This window comes from Mus caroli, unplaced genomic scaffold, assembly GCF_978045245.1.
Source record: "Mus caroli unplaced genomic scaffold, Mus_caroli_1 scaffold_14, whole genome shotgun sequence".
Lineage (NCBI taxonomy): Eukaryota > Metazoa > Chordata > Mammalia > Rodentia > Muridae > Mus > Mus caroli.
This window is the reverse complement of record NW_028227269.1, coordinates 18,154,165-18,173,008: the sequence shown is the minus strand read 5'-3', so window position 1 is coordinate 18,173,008 and position 18,844 is coordinate 18,154,165. Positions and strand designations below refer to the sequence as shown.

General features: G+C 46.7%; 1 protein-coding gene across 1 annotated transcript in view; it reads left to right on the top strand.

Annotated features, from left to right (window-relative positions):
- Positions 1-2,772: 2,772 nt before the first annotated feature.
- The window catches only part of LOC147001149 (zinc finger protein 439-like), a 29,989-nt gene continuing 13,917 nt past the window's right edge, over positions 2,773-18,844 (top strand). The window contains exons 1-2 of the mRNA XM_085830430.1: positions 2,773-2,943; positions 3,006-3,013. Coding sequence (XP_085686556.1) covers positions 2,826-2,943; positions 3,006-3,013 — 126 coding nt within the window. The 5' untranslated portion in view covers positions 2,773-2,825. The remainder of the gene's footprint in view (positions 2,944-3,005; positions 3,014-18,844) is intronic.

Genomic DNA, 18,844 nt, shown 5'->3' with positions numbered 1-18,844 from the left:
GAACCACATACAAAAGAGTGGGTAGTGTTCTCTTGATTCCTGTTCAACATTTAAATGTTAAATTATGTTCTTGTCTGTGTGTGTGTTTCTCTGTGTGTATGTGTTTGTGTGTGTATCCCTTTTTGTGTGTCTCTGTGTGTGTGTGTCTCTGTGTATGTGTGTATGTGTCTGTGTGTTTGTCTTTCTGTGTCTGTGTGTGTATGTGTGTGTTCATGTGTTTGTGTTCTCTTGATTCCTGTTCAACATTTAAACCTTAAATTATGTTCATGTCTGTGTGTGTCTCTGTTTGTGTGTGTATACCTTTGTGTGTGTCTCTGTGTGTGTGTGTCTCGTGTGTGTGTGTCTCTGTGTCTGTGTGTGTATGTGTGTGTGTTCCTGTGTTTGTACGTGTGTGTATATGTCTATGTGTATGTCTGTGTGTGTGTGTCTGTGTGTGTGTGTGTCTGTGTGTGTGTGTGTCTCTGTGTGTGTCTCTGTATGTGTGTGTCTGTGTGTGTGTGTCTCTGTGTGTGTGTGTCTGTGTGTGTGTGTCTATGTGTCTGTGTGTGTGTGTGTGTGTGTGTGTGTCTATGTGTCTGTGTGTGTTTGTGTGTTAGACACATTGATTAGTTTGACCGGTACTATATTATGTCAAGGAAAAACACTACTTTCTTTTAACTTCCTAAGGCATCACAGAGACGATGTCTCCAAAAATAAAACCTTGAAAAGTCACAGGGAATATTCTTCAATTTCGGAGAAGAACAAAAGCACTTATAGGTGGGAAGAGAGGCAGAGGGAACAGAAATTGCCTTGTGGAGGAGAGCCTGTACTATAACACAATACCCTCAAGTTATACATGCTGAGATAGGTGTGTCCCTGAGACACTAAATGGAAGGATGTTCACAACGGTGGAAAGTGGCAGAGTTTTGGGATTGCAGTTTATTGCCTTGCGCAGGAATAAAAGCTACCCACTGTCACAGCTATTTTTGAAGGCTGAACTTATTCACAGGCAGTGCTGGTAAAATACCAGAAGCCATACATAATGTCTGACCTCAGCTGCTACCTCATACAGCATATTTGTACATGGGAGCCTTAAAAAGATGGACTGGTCTACTGTCCTATGGCAGCAGGAGACCATTTTATTTCCCATGTTGGGCTTATAATGTCCCTCACATTCTCTTCTTTTCAGACCCACAAAAGGTTTTTGTAAAGTTTCTCTAGGCTGTGTTGTTGGCAGCAGCAGTAACCATGCCTCTTGCCTAGGGAGTTAGAGGGTGTGATTTTTGACTAGTGTCTTCAGAAACTCTGGGTTTTTAAAATACAGCTGAGGCTCTTTTCTGATAAATGGTTGCTCTATGATGTGTTCTGACATGGGGTCTGGTTTTGGGGATCTGTTACTTTGGCCCTATTCTTTTTTGTCTCTTAGTGTACTATACCTCAGCCTTATTTGAAATATAGAAGTCTAATTGAAGAATAGTCCTAGGAAGATACATAAAATGATTTGTTTTATAATTCATCCCCCATGTCCAGTTTGGTTAGCTTGTTATGCAATATAAGTGAAATATCAGGTTTTTTTCTCCTGTGCCCTTTTTTTAATCATTAAAATGAACACAAAATGTGAAAAAAATAAAATAAAATACAGCTGAGAATTCCTGAATAAGATATAGATGAAAATGTCCTAATTCAGATGATTTATTGGCCCAATTGTGTCTGTGATCAGTCAGCTGTGGGTTGGAGTACTCTCTGAGAATCATCTCTACCTCTGGTTCTCTTGGGTATCCCCCACTTCCCACAGCACATCAGTGCAATCTATGATTTTCTCAGGGTGAAGCCTGGCCTAGCACCCTAAAACTGTCTTCAGGTAACTGGGAGTGTCCCTAAATGTACAAGCTTAGGGAACAAGATGCTTACTCGGGGTTGGAGTATTCTTCCAAGTTGAAGGTCATGGGTTTGAATTCCATTTGGCTTGTACCATGGTCAACTCCCTATGCAAAACACCTCCCTTTACCCTTTATCCCTGGCTTCTTAAGGCTGTGAGAAGGAGCACAGACAGAACATGGTCCCTATCATTTCATCCCCAACTAACTGTCCCTACATCTTGTCCCACTAAAGTGCCCTGGAGGATTTCACTGTCCTGTAGGGGGCGAGCTACCCACAATGTCTTCCCTGGCCCTTCACTGAGGTTCTGGTGGGGAATTCAGGGGGTCCTGAGCCTAAGGGTCGGATTGGGGAGCAAAAGGGTGGGCTCCCTTCCAGCCGGGAAGCCAGTATCCCCGGTTCCACTCCACGCCCTCTGGGCAATGTTGCTAGAGGTCATGGCGGGTGCGGGATGGGAGCCAGGCACCGCAGTTTAGGAGAGGGCATGCCCTCGAACCCCAGCACGTCCGGAAGTCAGAAGCAAAGCAGCAACCCCCAGGCACTGACAGGCCCTGAGCGCACATAGCCCTCCTTGCTGAGGCCTCCGCTTCCTGGCGGCGCGGTAGCTACGGGCGACCCGATTGGCGGCCAGGTCTGGGCCCCGCCCCGCCGGGCGGGCCTCCGCGCCCTCCCCAGCCGAGCCCTCCCGTTTCCGAGGGAGGTGTCAGGGACAGCGGCTTGGTGGCGCGTCGTTCCCGCTGACGGTGCACTCCCGCGTCTGGGCTCCTTTGCAGAGGACTCGGAAGCTGCGGCTCCCGGAGCACAGCTGGTAGAGCCGCGGGCTGCGCGCGCCCCTGCTGCCACCGGGCGTCCCGCGGTGACTTCCGCGCCCGCGCTTCCCTTTGTTCAAGTCCCCGAGCGGCGACGGGGTCGGAGCCTGCGCCCTGGGCGACTGAGGCGGCGTCAGTCCGCGCCCCTGCGCCCTGGCGATGCCGGACCAGATCTCCGTGTCGGAATTCGTGGCCGAGACCCATGAGGACTACAAGGCCCCCACGGCCTCTAGCTTCACCACGCGCACGGCCCAGTGCCGGAACACCGTGGCGGCCTGTGGGGCGCCACCCCACATCGTCGCCATTATAAGATGGCGCCAACATCGCCTGCCTCTGGAGATGAACAAGTGATCCGCGCATGTGCTGGCATTAACCGTTCATGGTGCCAGTCGCCCGCCTGACAACGTCACCTCGGGTGACAAGAATTTGGCCTATAGGGAATCGCCACGTCCGAGGCGAGAGAAATCTCCTATATAAGGGAGGCGGTTTTCGGGCTTGGGGTCTCTGCCTTGTGAAGCTGATGCTCTCCCTCTCAAGACGCATTAAAGCTTGCTACAGAAGGATCCTGTTTATGTGCCGCGTTGTTTCTTGCTGCGGGAAAATTAGCGCGGGACATTTGGTGCCGAAAAACCCGGGAATTGTGACCAGACCATCGTCAGCACCTTCGGAGACCCCTCGGCGACGGGGAGGGTTCAGAACTGTGGCTAGACTACGCATCGGAAAGGTATGCCTGAACATGAACTCTTTTCTTTAACTCTTTCCCAGGTATTGGGTTTGTCCGGATTGTGGTTTGGATTTCCAGAGGCCATTATCATCGTTATTTTAGCTCTTCTACTCTTCCTCCTGGCCAGTTATATCTGTGAACATAGGCGGTGGTGTTAACAAGTTTCCAACAGCATATCAGTCCGTTGTAGATAAGCGGCGTTGCACTCCATCGCGGCGCCAAATTAGTCTCTTGTAAATGAAAGAGCAGAAAGGCGAGCCGTACTTTCGGTTTCTCGCTGTTGCCGTAAGTCGGACGTAGATAAGCCGTGGGCCGCGCCAAGACATCTTTTTGATTCTAACAGTGACTTAAGGCGGACGTAGATAAGCTGCGGTTACTTTTGACCCGTTATGGGGTCGTCACAGTCAATCCAAACATCACTTGAAAATCTCCTTAAGAAAAGAGACCTAAAGCTAGGGGACAAGGTTCTTAAGCACTTTGTTGAGGAGGTAGATAGAGTTGCCCCTTGGTATGCCGTTTCTGGCTCCTTGACCTTGGCCTCATGGAAAAAATTGGGGAAGGATCTTGATTTGTGCCCCGACTTACGTATGGGCACCAAAGCAGTTTGGAAGATGATCAAAAACTGCCTTGAGGATGAAACATGTGAGGAAGTCAGAAAAAAGGGACAAATAGCGTTGGAGATCGTTCAGGATGGCATGTCAGAATCTGAGCGTAGTGAGAGGATGGGTGCACGTGCACAAACTAGGAAGAGGATCCCAAAGAATAAAAGTGAAAAAGGACCTCCCAGGAAGCCTAAGAGGGCGGGAGAGAGGGGAACAAGCAGTATACCTGCCTCCCCACATGAGGAATCGGACTCCGAGGGAGTACCGATTTTTCAACCTATATCTAAGCCTGGGTTGTACCCAACCCAAGAGCTTGAAGCACTCAATATTCAAAGCTCTGAAGAGTCATCTGGAGCAGAGAGTGGGAGACTAGATACAGAGGAAGAGGAAGAACTTGATGAGGAAGCAACCAGATATGAGAGAGAGAGGTATTATCCTGATGAGAGGCCGTTAAATAAACGGACCTCTAAACCTGCCATTTCAACAAAACCTAATGCTTTACCCAGGAATCCCGTACAGACAGTTCCCTCTGCCCCACCACCTTATGAGATACGCCCTAAAGCTTTCTCATTGTTACCTGAAAAGGTGCATCACAAGCTCAGGCTCGCTTACCCTGTCTATGAGCAAGATGGTGGGAGAGTATATGCTCCTGTTGATTATAACCAAATAAAGGAGCTTGCAGAATCAGTTAGAAAGTTTGGAGCAAATGCCAGTTTTACTCTAATGCAGTTAGATCGACTGGCATTAACCGCCCTGACGCCCAGTGACTGGCAAACAGTGGCAAAAGCTGTGCTACCAAGCATGGGACAATACATGGAATGGAAGGCCCTATGGCATGAGGCGGCACAGGCCCAGGCTAGGACTAATGCCGCAGCCCTGACCCCAGAGCAAAGAGACTGGACCTTTGAACTCCTTACAGGACAGGGTCCTTATGCAGCAGATCAGGTCAATTATCATTGGGGAGCTTATGCCCAAATATCCAGTACTGCTATACGAGCATGGAAATCACTCAACCGTAAAGGAGAAACTAGTAATCAGCTCACCAAGATTATACAGGGACCTCAGGAACCATTCTCAGACTATGTGGCCAGGATGATGGAGGTAGCAGGAAAGATTTTCGGGGATCCTGATTGTGCCGGACCCTTTATAGAGCAATTAATCTTTGAACAAGCCACTCAGGAGTGCAGAAGTGCAATAGCGCCGAGGAAAAACAAGGGATTGTCAGAATGGCTTAGAATATGTAGAGAGATTGGTGGACCGTTGAGTAACTCTGGGCTCGCCGCAGCCATTTTACAGGCACAAAGGCGACCTCCCCCTACGGGGGGCAGCAGTCGCACCTGCTTCAACTGTGGGAAATCAGGGCATCTCGCAAAAGATTGCCGGGCACCTAAGCAAAACCAGAGAACTCTTACCCTATGTTCCCGATGTAGAAAGGGTTACCATCCAGTCAGTCAATGCAGATCAACTAGAGACATTAAAGGCAACCTCCTCCCGCCTGCTATCCCTGTTAGACAGGAGCCAAAAAACGGGCCTGCGGGCCCCCGGCCCCGGGGCCCTCAAAAATACGGGACCCAATTCGCTGGGACCAGTCCCCTGAGCGAGGAGGCAGATCAAGCCAAGGCACAAGAATGGACTTGTGCGCCACCACCTCAATCTTATTAACACCTCAGATGGGGGTTCAACCTGTCCCTGCCATGCCCTTAGGGCCTCCCATACCGGACAACGCGGTGGGACTTATCATTGGCCGTGGTGCCCTTACCGCATGTGGACTAATAGTCCATCCAGGCATAACAGATAATCAACACATCCCAAATATGCAGATTCTATGCTCCAGCCCTCATGGTGTATTTTCTATTAAAAAAGGGGACAGGATTGCTCAGCTCCTCCTCCTCCCGCTGCTGGGAGAATTACCCAATCAAGATAAAAAACTTATGGGATCTTCAGAAATGGATTCGGCCTATTTGACATTGTCACTTGATTCGCGCCCGAAATTAATCCTTAACATAAATGGTAAAAATTTTGAGGGCATTCTTGACACCGGAGCTGATAAGAGTATTATTTCCACACATTGGTGGCCTAAAGCTTGGCCAGTGACAAAATCTTCTCATTCTTTACAAGGCCTGGGGTATCAATCCAGTCCAGACATTAGTACCAACCGGCTGGTCTGGACGTCACCAGAAGGTTTAAAAGGATGCTTTTCCCCCTATGTTCTACCCCTACCTGTAAATCTCTGGGGGAGAGATGTCATGACAGATTTAGGACTGACTCTGACCAATGATTATTCATTACGTCTTAGAGAAATGATGGAGAAAATGGGTTATCAAGAAGGCCAGGGTTTGGGACGCCATGAACAAGGCGAACCGCGCCCAATCTCACACAAGGCCAATAAGGACAGAGCAGGCCTGGGTTTTTCCTAGGCGCCACTGAGGCAGTACGACCTATACCATGGAAAACGGAGGATCCTGTGTGGGTTCCTCAGTGGCCGCTAACCTCCGAGAAATTGAGCGTTGTAACACAAATTATTGCAGAACAACTAAAACTCGGCCATATTGAACCCTCTACTTCCCCCTGGAACACCCCCATATTTGTAATAAAGAAAAAGTCTGGCAAATGGCGTCTGTTACATGATTTAAGAGCTATAAATGGACAGATGTCCCTGTTAGGGCCTGTACAGAGAGGATTACCTATGCTGTCCGCCCTTCCTAAGGGCTGGAACATCCTCATTATAGACATCAGAGATTGCTTTTTTTCCATACCGTTACACCCTGCGGATAGACCTCGCTTTGCCTTTAGTGTCCCCTCTATCAATCATACAGAGCCAGATAAGAGGTATCAATGGAGAGTCTTGCCCCAAGGGATGGCCAATAGCCCTACTATCTGCCAACTGTATGTAGACCAAGCACTCGCCCCGATAAAGAGACAATTTCCACAAATAGTGTCTATCCATTACATGGATGACGTCCTGCTTTGCCATAAGAATCCATCTGTACTGCAACAGGTTTTTCCTGTGTTACAGAAAACATTAGAGCAATGGGGGCTACAGATAGCCACTGAAAAGGTGCAATTGGCAGACTCTGGACAGTTTCTAGGTTCTTTTATACAGCCCAACATTATTAAGCCACAAAAAATAGAAATCAGGATGGATAATTTACATACTTTAAATGACTTTCAAAAATTGTTGGGAGATATCAATTGGCTTAGACCTTTTTTAAAAATCCCTTCAACAGAATTGAAACCCCTGTTTGATATCTTGGAAGGGGATTCTCATATCACCTCTCCTAGAAAATTGAATCCTTTGGCAGTGGAGGCACTTAATAAAGTAGAAAAAGCAATAAGTCAAGCGCAGCTTGTTAGAATAGATTATTCCAAGCCGGTTTTGTTATGTATCTTGGACACTCGAGGCTTACCAACTGCTGTCATTTGGCAAGAGGGGCCCCTATGCTGGGTTCATCCACAAGCCTCCCCTGCAAAGATTATCGATTGGTATCCGGCCGCAGTAGCACAATTAGCATTAAAGGGATTAAAAATGACAATCAAATACTTCGGCCTTGAACCTAATATCATTGTCATTCCCTATACCCCTAATCAAATACAGGTGTTAGCTGCTGCTTCTAATGATTGGTCCATTCTATGTGTCACATTTAGTGGAAAATTTGATAATCATTATCCAAAGCACCCATTGTTACACTTTGCCCTGACCCATCCATTAGTTTTTCCCAAAGTAACAAGTCATTCCCCACTTAAAAATGGTCTTGTAATTTATACAGATGGCTCCAAAACCGGGCAAGGGGCCTATGTAGTTAATAACATTACCCATATCAGACAATATTCGGAGGTTTCCCCTCAAATTGTTGAGTGTTTGATAGTATTAGAAGTTTTACAGCAATTTGATTGCCCGCTCAATATTATTTCTGATTCCTTGTATGTGGTTAATGCAGTTCGCCTGCTAGAAACTGCGGGCCTAATAAAACCTTCTAGTAGGGTAGCACAAACCTTTGAACAGATTAGAAACCTTCTATTACAAAGAAAACATCCCTTTTATATCGTACATATGAGAGCCCATTCTGGACTCCCTGGCCCCATGACAGAGGGTAATGAGCTGGCAGATCAGGCTACGCGACTTGTGGCCACAGCACTATCCTCACCACTAGAGGCCGCCAAAAATTTTCATAGTAAGTTTCATGTTACCTCTGAAACACTTCGCCGGCGCTTCTCTTTAACAAGGAAAGAAGCCCGTGAGATAGTCACACAGTGCCAAAACTGTTGTCAGTTTCTGCCCACACCTCATTATGGTGTCAATCCGAGGGGACTCTCCCCCCTACAAGTTTGGCAGATGGATGTCACTCATATTGCATCTTTTGGTAAGACGCAATACGTTCATGTGTCTATTGACACTTGTTCTGGTGTGTTATTTGCAACTCCACTTTCAGGAGAAAGGACATCTCATGTAATTCAACATTGCCTCGAGGCCTGGAGTGCCTGGGGTAGACCAAAATGTCTTAAGACAGACAATGGACCTGCTTATACCTCAAATAAATTCAAACAATTCTGTGCACAAATGCAGGTGACCCATATCACTGGACTTCCTTATAACCCTCAAGGACAAGGCATCATTGAAAGAGCTCATCGAACGCTCAAATCCTATTTATTTAAACAGAAAGGCGGAGCGATAACAGAGTTGCCCCCTGGCCCAAGAGTGGCACTATCCATGGCACTCTTTACTCTAAATTTCTTAAACCTGGACGATGCAGGAAGGAGCGCTGCAGAGCGCCACTGCTCGGAACCAAAGAGACCAAAAGAATTGGTAAAATGGAAGGATGTGTTGACTAATCAATGGAAAGGCCCGGATCCTATCCTAATAAGATCCAGGGGAGCTGTTTGTGTTTTTCCACAGAGTGAACAAAATCCTTTTTGGATCCCGGAGCGGCTAACACGAAGTATAAACCAAGAAGATGATCATTCTCCTGACCTTTCTGTGGATAACCCTAGCGCCAACGATAAGGACACATGAGTTTCGATGGGGAATCATGTCAACCTTCCCACTTCCAATGCCGGTGATGTATAACGCCCAAGTTTTCCCTCGCTTGTTTATTACTGATAAAGAATTAGGCCTTCCGTTTTTGCCCTGGGATTCTCAAATAGAACGAGTAGTGGATAATAGAACTCACTACCTTCTGGGTAGCCTATGCTTTAGCATCAATGGGACGGTGCCCAGTTATATTGGGTTACATACTCAATCTATGTCAAATATTATTAATGGATGGACAAATGCTACACATTGGGGCGGGAATTTTACAGAATTATTTGGAACCTGGCCCCGGGCTAATTATTCTGAAGGTCTCAGACAACCAAAGTTGGCCCCGTTCTGCCATGCAAAGGAGGACTCGCATTCCCCTTTGCCTTAGTCAGGATGCCAATATGCGTATGGCCCCCTTTTCTTTAGATTGTTAGTAATGCTTCCTTGCCAAGTAATTCCGATAAGCTTGATTGTATGATGCAACCATGTTATTATGTTCTGTGCTGGAATGCTTCTGAGTTCCCCTTGGCCCTGGTAGCACGCCTGCCCCGATTTGTGCCTGTTCCTGTGGAGGCCCCAAGTTCAATGGCATTATTCAGAGAAAGGAGAGATTTTGGAATTTCTGCCGTAATTGTGGGCATCATCGCAGCCACCGCTGTAACAGCATCGGTTACTGCTTCGGCCCTGACCCTTTCGGGCACGGTGCGGTCGGCTGCCACCATAAATAAATTGTCCTCTACGGTGACCACGGCCATGGAGGCTGGACATCTAGCTTATACCCAGATTCAAGGCAGGTTATTGCTAGTGAATCAACGCATAGATTTAGTCCAAGAGCAATTAGATGTTTTGTGGCAAGTTGCCCAATTAGGGTACGAAAGAAGATTGCCAGGTCTTTGTGTGACCTCTGTACAGTATGACAATTTCACACGGGCTGCTAATCTTTCTAAAGTTTTATCCCAGCATTTGTTACAGAATTGGACAGTTGAATTTGACCAGACCCTGCGGGAACTCCGAACAGCGATATTACAAATCAACTCCACCCGCCTAGACCTGTCCCTCACCAAAGGCCTCGCCTCCTGGATTTCTTCAGCATTTTCTTATTTTAAAGAGTGGGTGGGGGTGGGAATGTTTGGAGCCTTTTTCTGCCTCGGACTGGGCTTTATGCTTTGGCTAATTTGCAAAATTTATAGTAAAAACAAGAGAGAAAAAATTATGATAACTCAGGCACTCATGGCCTTAGAGCATGGAAGGTCAGCGGAAGTCTGGCTTGCGGCACTAAAACGGCAGTGGATGTTAGCAGCCGGTCGCCGGCCAGGCAGCTCTTGCACCCTCAGCATCTCTATGCGTCGCACGAGGATGAGTGCCCGGTTTGAGCAGCCCATGAGGGTTGTTGAGCTAAGCATCGCACAGAGAGATACCCCCGCTCTCTCTGGGAAGCATGCCGTCTGGAAAAGGGTTGCCTGTCCTAGTGTCCCTTCCTCAAGAAAAACGACAGAGAGATCGGTCAGGAGTATGTCGGGTCCCACCTAGAGCCTAGACAAGACCCCTGCACATATCTTTTGTTTTTAAATTATCTTTGGGGATTCGGCCTCTACTTCCGCCCTCCTTGAATGGGTGGCTGGCTTGCCTTTGTATAGAAAAGGGGGAGATGTGGGGCGCCACCCCACATCGTCGCCATTATAAGATGGCGCCAACATCGCCTGCCTCTGGAGATGAACAAGTGATCCGCGCATGTGCTGGCATTAACCGTTCATGGTGCCAGTTGCCCGCCTGACAACGTCACCTCGGGTGACAAGAATTTGGCCTATAGGGAATCGCCACGTCCGAGGCGAGAGAAATCTCCTATATAAGGGAGGTGGTTTTCGGGCTTGGGGTCTCCGCCTTGTGAAGCTGATGCTCTCCCTCTCAAGACGCATTAAAGCTTGCTACAGAAGGATCCTGTTTATGTGCCGCGTTGTTTCTTGCTGGCGGGAAAATTAGCGCGGGACAGCGGCCATCGAGGAGGTGAGTGGTAGCTTAGCCCGCCGCGGGCGGGAGGCTAGGGTCGCGGGGATCGCGCTGCGCCCTGGGCACCCGGTAGGCTTCCGCGCCTGGTGCCCGATACCCAGTGCCCTCCGCCTTCGCCCACACCCGGGAAAAGTTTCTGGTCCCCTAAAGCCGGACGCAGCGGGACCAGATGTGCCCGACACAGAAGCCCTTTGTTCCCTGCTCTAGGGAGAGGCTGCTTGGCCACCTTGGGCCTTTTTTTGGGAACGCTCCTGTCTGTTCCCATTTCCCTCGCAGGGTTTCAGGTTCTTTGCTCCCATCCTCAGAGAGGTCAACTTTGGCTGCAGAGTCTGTGGCGGCTTCGAGCCCGGGATCCCTGCGAGCTATGCGTCCCCGGAGTGATGGGTCTCCCTGCACGGACCTCTCCAACTTGTTCCGGAAGTAGCTCGGCGGGGGCAGTTGTGGCTTCTGAGCCAATATGTAGAGCAGATTCAGGGACCCCTTATCTCAATTCCCACTACGTGCCACAGAGCAGCGCTGTGGGATGTGGAGAATGGTCTCTTTGAGGTCCAAAAGGTCTTTGGTGGCCGCTTCTGGGCTACCTGTGTAGTGCCTGTTGACAGTATGATCAGCTCCTGTGCCCTTAACCTGGAAAGGGCCTGCATAGTCATTGTATTGAGTGGCTAAGCCGCGAGCTCTCCAGATCCTGGGGAAGAGGGACTGCGAGAAGGAAGCAGTTTGGGTTGAAAATTGAAGCAGGCTTGGAAGAGGCTGTGTGAGTCCAGAGACCACGGCTGTCCATAGCTAGAGAAAGCCTCACTTACATCATTTTCTTTACCTCCCCAACAGAATTTAGAGTTTCGTGTTTTCAGCTCTGTAGGCTTTGTTCGTCCAGCTGGACTCACAAAAGGTAGCTGGAGAACGAGACACACATGTATAGCAGAAGTGAACCAATGACTACATTTCTTTTGCTTAGAATTTTAAGATCAAGGTAGACATTTTAAAATACTCTTGCCAGAGGTTGGTTTTTGGAGAGCTTTTAAATTAAGCTATGTCATTACATCCTTTCCCGTTGGTTGAACAAAGCATTCGCTATTAGGCTTTGGCTGGGCTGAGAGTGGGGTGGGGAACTAGACTATTATTCTTTCGTGTAAAATATTTGTCTTTGTAGATCTACACAGTCAGGACTAGACTCAATGAAAAATACTAGGTTCAGCATCCTGCTCTTGGAAGTGAGCTCTCCCATCTTCCCAAAGATCTGCTTGTAAATCTTTTGTAGCAAAGTCAGTGAGAGCAGATTGCTTTAGTCCACTTTTGTCAGCCTGGCCTTTAGGTGCCACTGATGCCTTTAATCAGGCAAGTGGGGGATGAGGGGGATGAGAGCCCCTCCCCCATGAGGGCCCTTGAAAAGCACTAGGAAGATAGTCACTGTGTTTTGAAAATACATCATTAATGCTTATGATAATAATTACATCCAAAAAGGTAGGATTCCCTCTGTGGAAAGGACACTTGTGTGTGATGTTCTTAAAAGAAAGCCCATGTTTATAAAGTTAGGACGCTTGTCTCATTGTATTGAATCAGTTAGGTATCAGTAATACTGGCACATGTTGGAAAGCCTGGCAAATAGGAGTTGCAATTAAAGTAGGCATGGCCTCTCACTGATTAATTTTAGTTTATTTTGGATGAACCCAAAGCTGCTTTTCCATGCAGTGCAGGAGATTACCCAAGAGCTCAGTTACTGAGTAGATTAAAGAGAGACTGGATTTGGTCATTCTATTAAATTGCAGGCTGGCTTCACTCAGCCTCCAAAGCAGAAAATGGATTTGAGTTGGAAACAGGGAAAACCTGAACTCCTTGCAGGCTTATCTCATTTTAAGTGAGGCCAGCATCCACTCTAAGATAATAGTGTGTATGAACTGATTTGAAGGGTGAAAGGACTCAGTGTGGATTACTTAAAATAATGCTTTCTTTCTCCTCCTACATTATTTAATGTTTACTTCCAAAACAAAAAGTTGTTCTTTGTCTAGTGTAATAACACACCATGTTTACAATACTTAGACTTTAAGCAAATGTTTTTTTATGGTCAGATGAGACATTAGGGTAGATTTTGTGACATACAAAAAGTTATGCATTTCATAGAAATACAACTAAAAAAATAAGTCCCTGGTCTTCTACTTAAATGAGTTATGGAATAGGTAAACTTATCTGATTAACTTTGGCAAACCTGATTGCTCCCAATGGAGAATATGTTTAGCTGTTGTCATTTTCTGACTGAAATCGGCTTTCTTGACTGCACACCTGAAGCTAGAATGTCAGTAGTTAGCTAGTGCCTGACCTGTATTACAGGTATCAAACAGTTGTGTTTAATCTCTATCCCTGCTGTGCAGATAAGGAATTTGAGGCTAGGAGATTAGTTCAAGTTATAGACACAGCAAGTGGAGTTTAAACTTGGCTGGATGCTGCTTTCTCAAACTGCATGGCTTTGTGTAATGCTTAGTGATGGTGCATTCTCAAAACTGCCCATAGCTAGATCAGCCACCTCCAAGTCAGGCTCCATCACTTTCCAGTTGTATGAATTGGGATGAGACCCTAACCGCCCATATATACTTTTACCGTTTTCCGTCCAGTTCACAGTCTAGATAATCATGTCTATTTCTGAAGGTTCTGGTACAGTACCCAGTAGACTTAGTAAATGGTAGCTGCTTTACCAGATTTCACTGTAGTTACTGTATAGACCCTGGAATGAGAATGGAGGAGGGGAGAAGAAAATGGATGAATGGATGAAGGTGTGCATATAAATGGAAATTGTTGTCCCTCCCCCTAGGTGTGCCTGTGTGTGGATGGGTTTGTGTGTGTGTGTGTGTGTGTGTGTGTGTGTGTGTGTGTGTGTGATGTTCTCCTGTGCTGACCGAGGCCAGAGGCTGAACTTGCAAAGCTTTCCTGAATCAGTTCCCCACAGCCTGTCTCTGCTTCCCCTGAATCCTGGGGATCCCCATGGAGGTTCACAGGCTTGTGCAGCAAGCACCTGACCCCCTAAGCTGCCTTCCCAGCCCCCATGTATTCTCTCTAAGGAACTTATTGTCTTGGTAACAGGTGAGAGTGTAGGTGGTTTGAAACTTTTCACTTCCTGATGACATTCTCTGAGTCACTTACTCTGCACAGTTTGCAAAGTGCAGAAGCGCAACTGGTGTCAGCTTTGTGCTTTGGAAATAAGGGAGAAAATAAGTAGTTGTGGCATAAATCTGAAAACAGAGCTGTGCCACCCTCCACCCTCTTCCCAGCTTTGATTTTTATATCTTAGTTTATTTAAGCCTCTGGTTACTTCAAAATACTCTGGAAATAGAGAAACATTGTGTGCATTCTTGGGACACTCCTGTTGTTTGTTAGGGCTTCTTCATAGCTCCATTCATCCCTACCTTGCTCATTTGGCATTGATGAAGTTTTAAAAATAAATTTGATATTGACTCTTAAGTATCAAAATTTAACTTTTTCCTTCCATGGCCATGAGTCTCTTATTCTGTTGTTCTTGGTTACCTTGGAAATCGCTTTGCTGTTCTAACTGCAAAAGGAGAATGAACATCTAGACTGTACAGACTCCCAGGGGGATGATGTTCATGGGGCCAGGCTCCCCACAGCACTTCCAGTGGGAACCGGCCTTGCATTTGATTCTGAGTTGTAGTCCTTTGTGACTTCTTTGTAAACCAGCTCCTTCAGAATCCCAGGCTAACAGATTTTGAATCTATGGTCAGAAGGATGCCCCCTTTTTCTCAGTGTATCCTTGGAAGGGAGTAGGTTAACAGGCAATCATTTTATGCTGCCCTGAAATCTGAATTGGTGTCTCTGGAACGTCTTGAATCAGTTAGGGTGGAATTGGTTTCCCTCCAGCTGAATTCAATTTCTCTTTTATGATTAGTAGTGCATTTACTATGATACCATACCACTCCTTGTGCACCCCAGCTCTTGCTGTGGTTCATTTGGGACCTGCTGCTGTGTGTTAGGTGAAGGGATTAGACATCTCTTCTCTTTGAAAGAATCTGTGGTTCCGTAGGGAGAAACCGATTCTCCAGGCAGATCAGTGACGTGAGGCCATGTCTGTGAGAGCATCTATGGTGATGATATAGAGAACAGGAAGACTGGGACTGCTTACATGTGGTCAGGGATGTGGATGAAAGGGCCTTGAATGGAAGCCTGGTGTAAGAGGCTCCAAGTTGGTTTAATCCAGTCTTCCATATCTGTGTCCCTACCTTAGAGAAATATTTATCCACTCTTGGGCTGGTGATCAACTAGGCCTTTGGTGGAATTTTCCTATCCATCCAGACTGCAGAAGGCTCCTTAGGCTGAGAATTTACAGAGGCCTTTCATGGTGGGGAATTGCACTTTTGGCTTTTGGTCAGCATTGTAGCCCAAGAATGAAGTCAGCTCTTTGCTAACATTACTCTGTCTCAGATGCTTGGTGGCGACATGGGTTAGTGGCCACTCTGTTGTGTGATGTAGATTCAGGACTTTGTTCTCCATACTTGCAGGAAGTCCTGTTGATGGGCACAGTTTTAGGTCCTTGCAACTCCAAAATGCTTCACCTGACAACACCAGTCAGTGTGGTGTGGAACTTACAGAGCCTCAGGTTCCATGGCAGAGCTGTGGAAATAGAGTCTGCATTTTAACAGCACTCTCAGGAGCAGTGTGTGCACCAGGGTTTGAAAGTACTGTTGTAGGCTGCCCTGAGTCCTGGCTGTGTTCAGAGTTGCCGGGTGGGGGAGGGGGTGTCTGTGGACTGGAAGAACCTGGTTCTGTCTCCTAAATTCTTTTTTTTTTTTTTTGGTTTTTTTCGAGACAGGGTTTCTCTGTGTAGCCATGGCTGTCCTGGCACTCACTTTGTAGACCAGGCTGGCCTCGAACTCAGAAATCCGCCTGCCTCTGCCTCCCGAGTGCTGGGATTAAAGGCATGCGCCACCACCCCCGGCTTGTCTCCTAAATTCTGATTTCATATGATTTGGGTGAGGCCTGGAGCTTTTATATTTGTAAAAGGCTCCTCCCTAGTTGATAATCACTGATAGAGAGGTGATTATGTCATGTTGTGTACCAGGTAGTGATGAATCAAGGTTATGCATAACTTGGGGAAAGGATGTGGTTTTGGAGGGGAGGAAACTGAAGTCAAGACAGGAATGTCTGCAGAGGTGACCTTTGAGCAGTCTGGAATGTAGAGGCTGCCTGCTTGCAAAGACCTAGGCATAGAGGAGTCCTGGAAATGGGCTGAGATGTGAGTGTCAGGGCAGACAGAAGGCCTGTGATCAGAGGTGAGGGAGAGCAATGGGGCCTGTGTGGAGGGGTGGCTTAGGTCCAGATAGCACTGGGCTTTACCTTGGGGAGAGAATTTGCACTTTGGCTGTGGAGTGGTGCAAAGCTGTTAGAGGGTTTGGGGCTCAGACTCCCATGGTCTGATTTCCTCTTTAGGATTTACTTTTTATTGATTTGTATCTCTGTGTGACACTTGGAGTGCAGATGCCCTTAGAGCTTATGTAGCCAGATTTGTACGCAGCTGTGAATTGCTTGGTTGTGGGTGCTCGAATGAAACTTGGAACCTCCAGAAGAGCAGGAAGTTCTCTTACAATAAACCATTTCTCCAGCCACTGCTTCACAGTTTAAAGACATTTCAGTGCTTGTTCCTAGGCCTAGGAGAAAAGTGGGGAGACCAGCAAAGGAGTAGGGGTTCATTTGGGTGCTTCGGTGGTGGCAGTGCAGAAGTGTTCTTTGAACTGGGGGTCATTCCCTGATACTTGACGCATGGGTCTCCTATCATCCCCAAGTTAAAAGTGGCACTGTCCAGCATGTCTTATTGGTAGAGACCAGGTTAAGATTGTCTGGCTGGAGGACTTATATTGCAAGCAGTCTTTTTTTTGTTTGTTTTTGTTTGTTTGTTTCCAGACAGGGTTTCTCGGTATAGCCCTGCTGTCCTGGAACTCACTTTGTAGACCAGGCTGGCCTCGAACCCAGAAATCTGCCTGCCTCTCCTCCCAAGTGCTGGTATTAAAGGCGTGCACCACCACCCAGCTGAAAGCAGTCTAATTGCAGACTCTGAGCAAGGTATGGATGGCCTTTTCTGCTGCTGTCCTTTTGGGTAGATGTTAACTGGTGATACTTGTTCCTTGGCGCATGCTCTTCTTTACAGCTCCCCAAACTCTCCTCTCTGTACTGAAATGAGATGAGCTCATATAGACAGGATTCCCTAATTTGATTCCTTGACTGGGGCTTCAAAGTAGACGGCTTGCTGCTTTTCTGCCTGTGTGGTTTTAGCGTGTCTGTGATGCTGCGGGATAAAGGGATCACCGCTCTGAACTGGAATGCTGAGCCAGTGTCTTTATGATGGTGCTTGTTCTTCCAAAAGAATTTGGGTGACTCTTTCTCTTCATATATATATTTAGGTACCTGTCATGTAGTATCCCTGTCAAGTGCCTGGGCTGTGAAAGAGGACAGGCCTGCTGAAGACTGACCCGCAGGTTGTGTATGAGTTTTAACTTTTTCTATTCTGTGCATGGACCTCTTTGACAACATACCTCTTTTTAGAAGGACTGTGTACTTCTCTTGTTCTTTCCGTCAGCTTGCCATGTAGCCCAGGCTGGCCTTTGGTGCTCCCTTTCCCTCTGAGCGCTGGGAGTATTATTCCAGGTACCCGGCAGAAAGAGGTTAACATGTAGAATAAAGATTTCAAATGGAACCAATTATGCTGAATTCAGTTTGTAAAACATTAAAAGGAGATATGCATACTGATATGTCAGTTTTTAAAAATGATGCCAGGATTTATTATTGGGTTGGATAGGTACTTCAGTTGTGGAGTACTATGAGTGTAAATAATACGGTGTGACATTGCTAATAATTACAATGTAGGGCTGTGGCACCTTTTATCTGAGGCCCGGGTAACAGTAACACTAATTGGGATGCGCTGCTTTCATTCCCAGTTGAAGAAAGGCTGGATTTCAGTTAGATGCTAATGATGTGTCCACACATCCATTTCTCCCCTCATCCAAGTAGTATATGGACCTCCTAAATTCACGCTAAAGATTCCAGGTTTGATGGGACGATGTCTCGAATTTGGATGGCTAGTTCTTTGCAAACTCCATAAACCAGACCATATAACTATCGTCACTTCATGAACTGGTTCTAGGAGTCTAGCTGAGAACAGTCACAGGCTGAGCCAGTGTTACCTGGTGACATAGTAGAGGTGTTTAGAAGAGCTCTAGGGGAGTGGGGCACTGCCTAACTTTGATGTCACCAGGAACTCACTTTGTAGATCAGGCTGGCCTAAAACTCAGAAATCCATCTGCCTCTGCCTCCCAAGTGCTGGGATTAAAGGCGTGCACCACCACGCCCAGCTATAACCAGTATTTTTGTGAGGTTTAATTCTATGTTAAGAAAATGTGCTTTTGCCAGTTGGTTGCCTAATACCAAATGGTCAGCACCGAAGCCAGACATATAAATAATTTTATACAGATTGTGCAGGCTGTGTTTATATGTTTACAGAATATACATATATGTATAAAATAACAAATTAAAAGAGAGGTTATGAATTTGAAAGAGAGCAAGCAGGGATATGTGGGTTGGTTTGGAGGATAGAAACAATGAGATTATATTACAATTTCAAAAAATAAAGAAAAGTAATTGTAAAGTAAGAAAGCATTAAATGGGCTTATTTAAGGTTATTTCTTTTTGAGAGAGGTCATATAGGCACCATGGAGTCATGTGACTCTCGGTTTCAGCAGTTGACAAAACAGGAGTTCTGACCACTCTGGTTGGTTCTTCTATGTCCTTTCACTGTACAGAGGTGGGTTTCCTTAGTGCAAGCTAGTGTCCATTG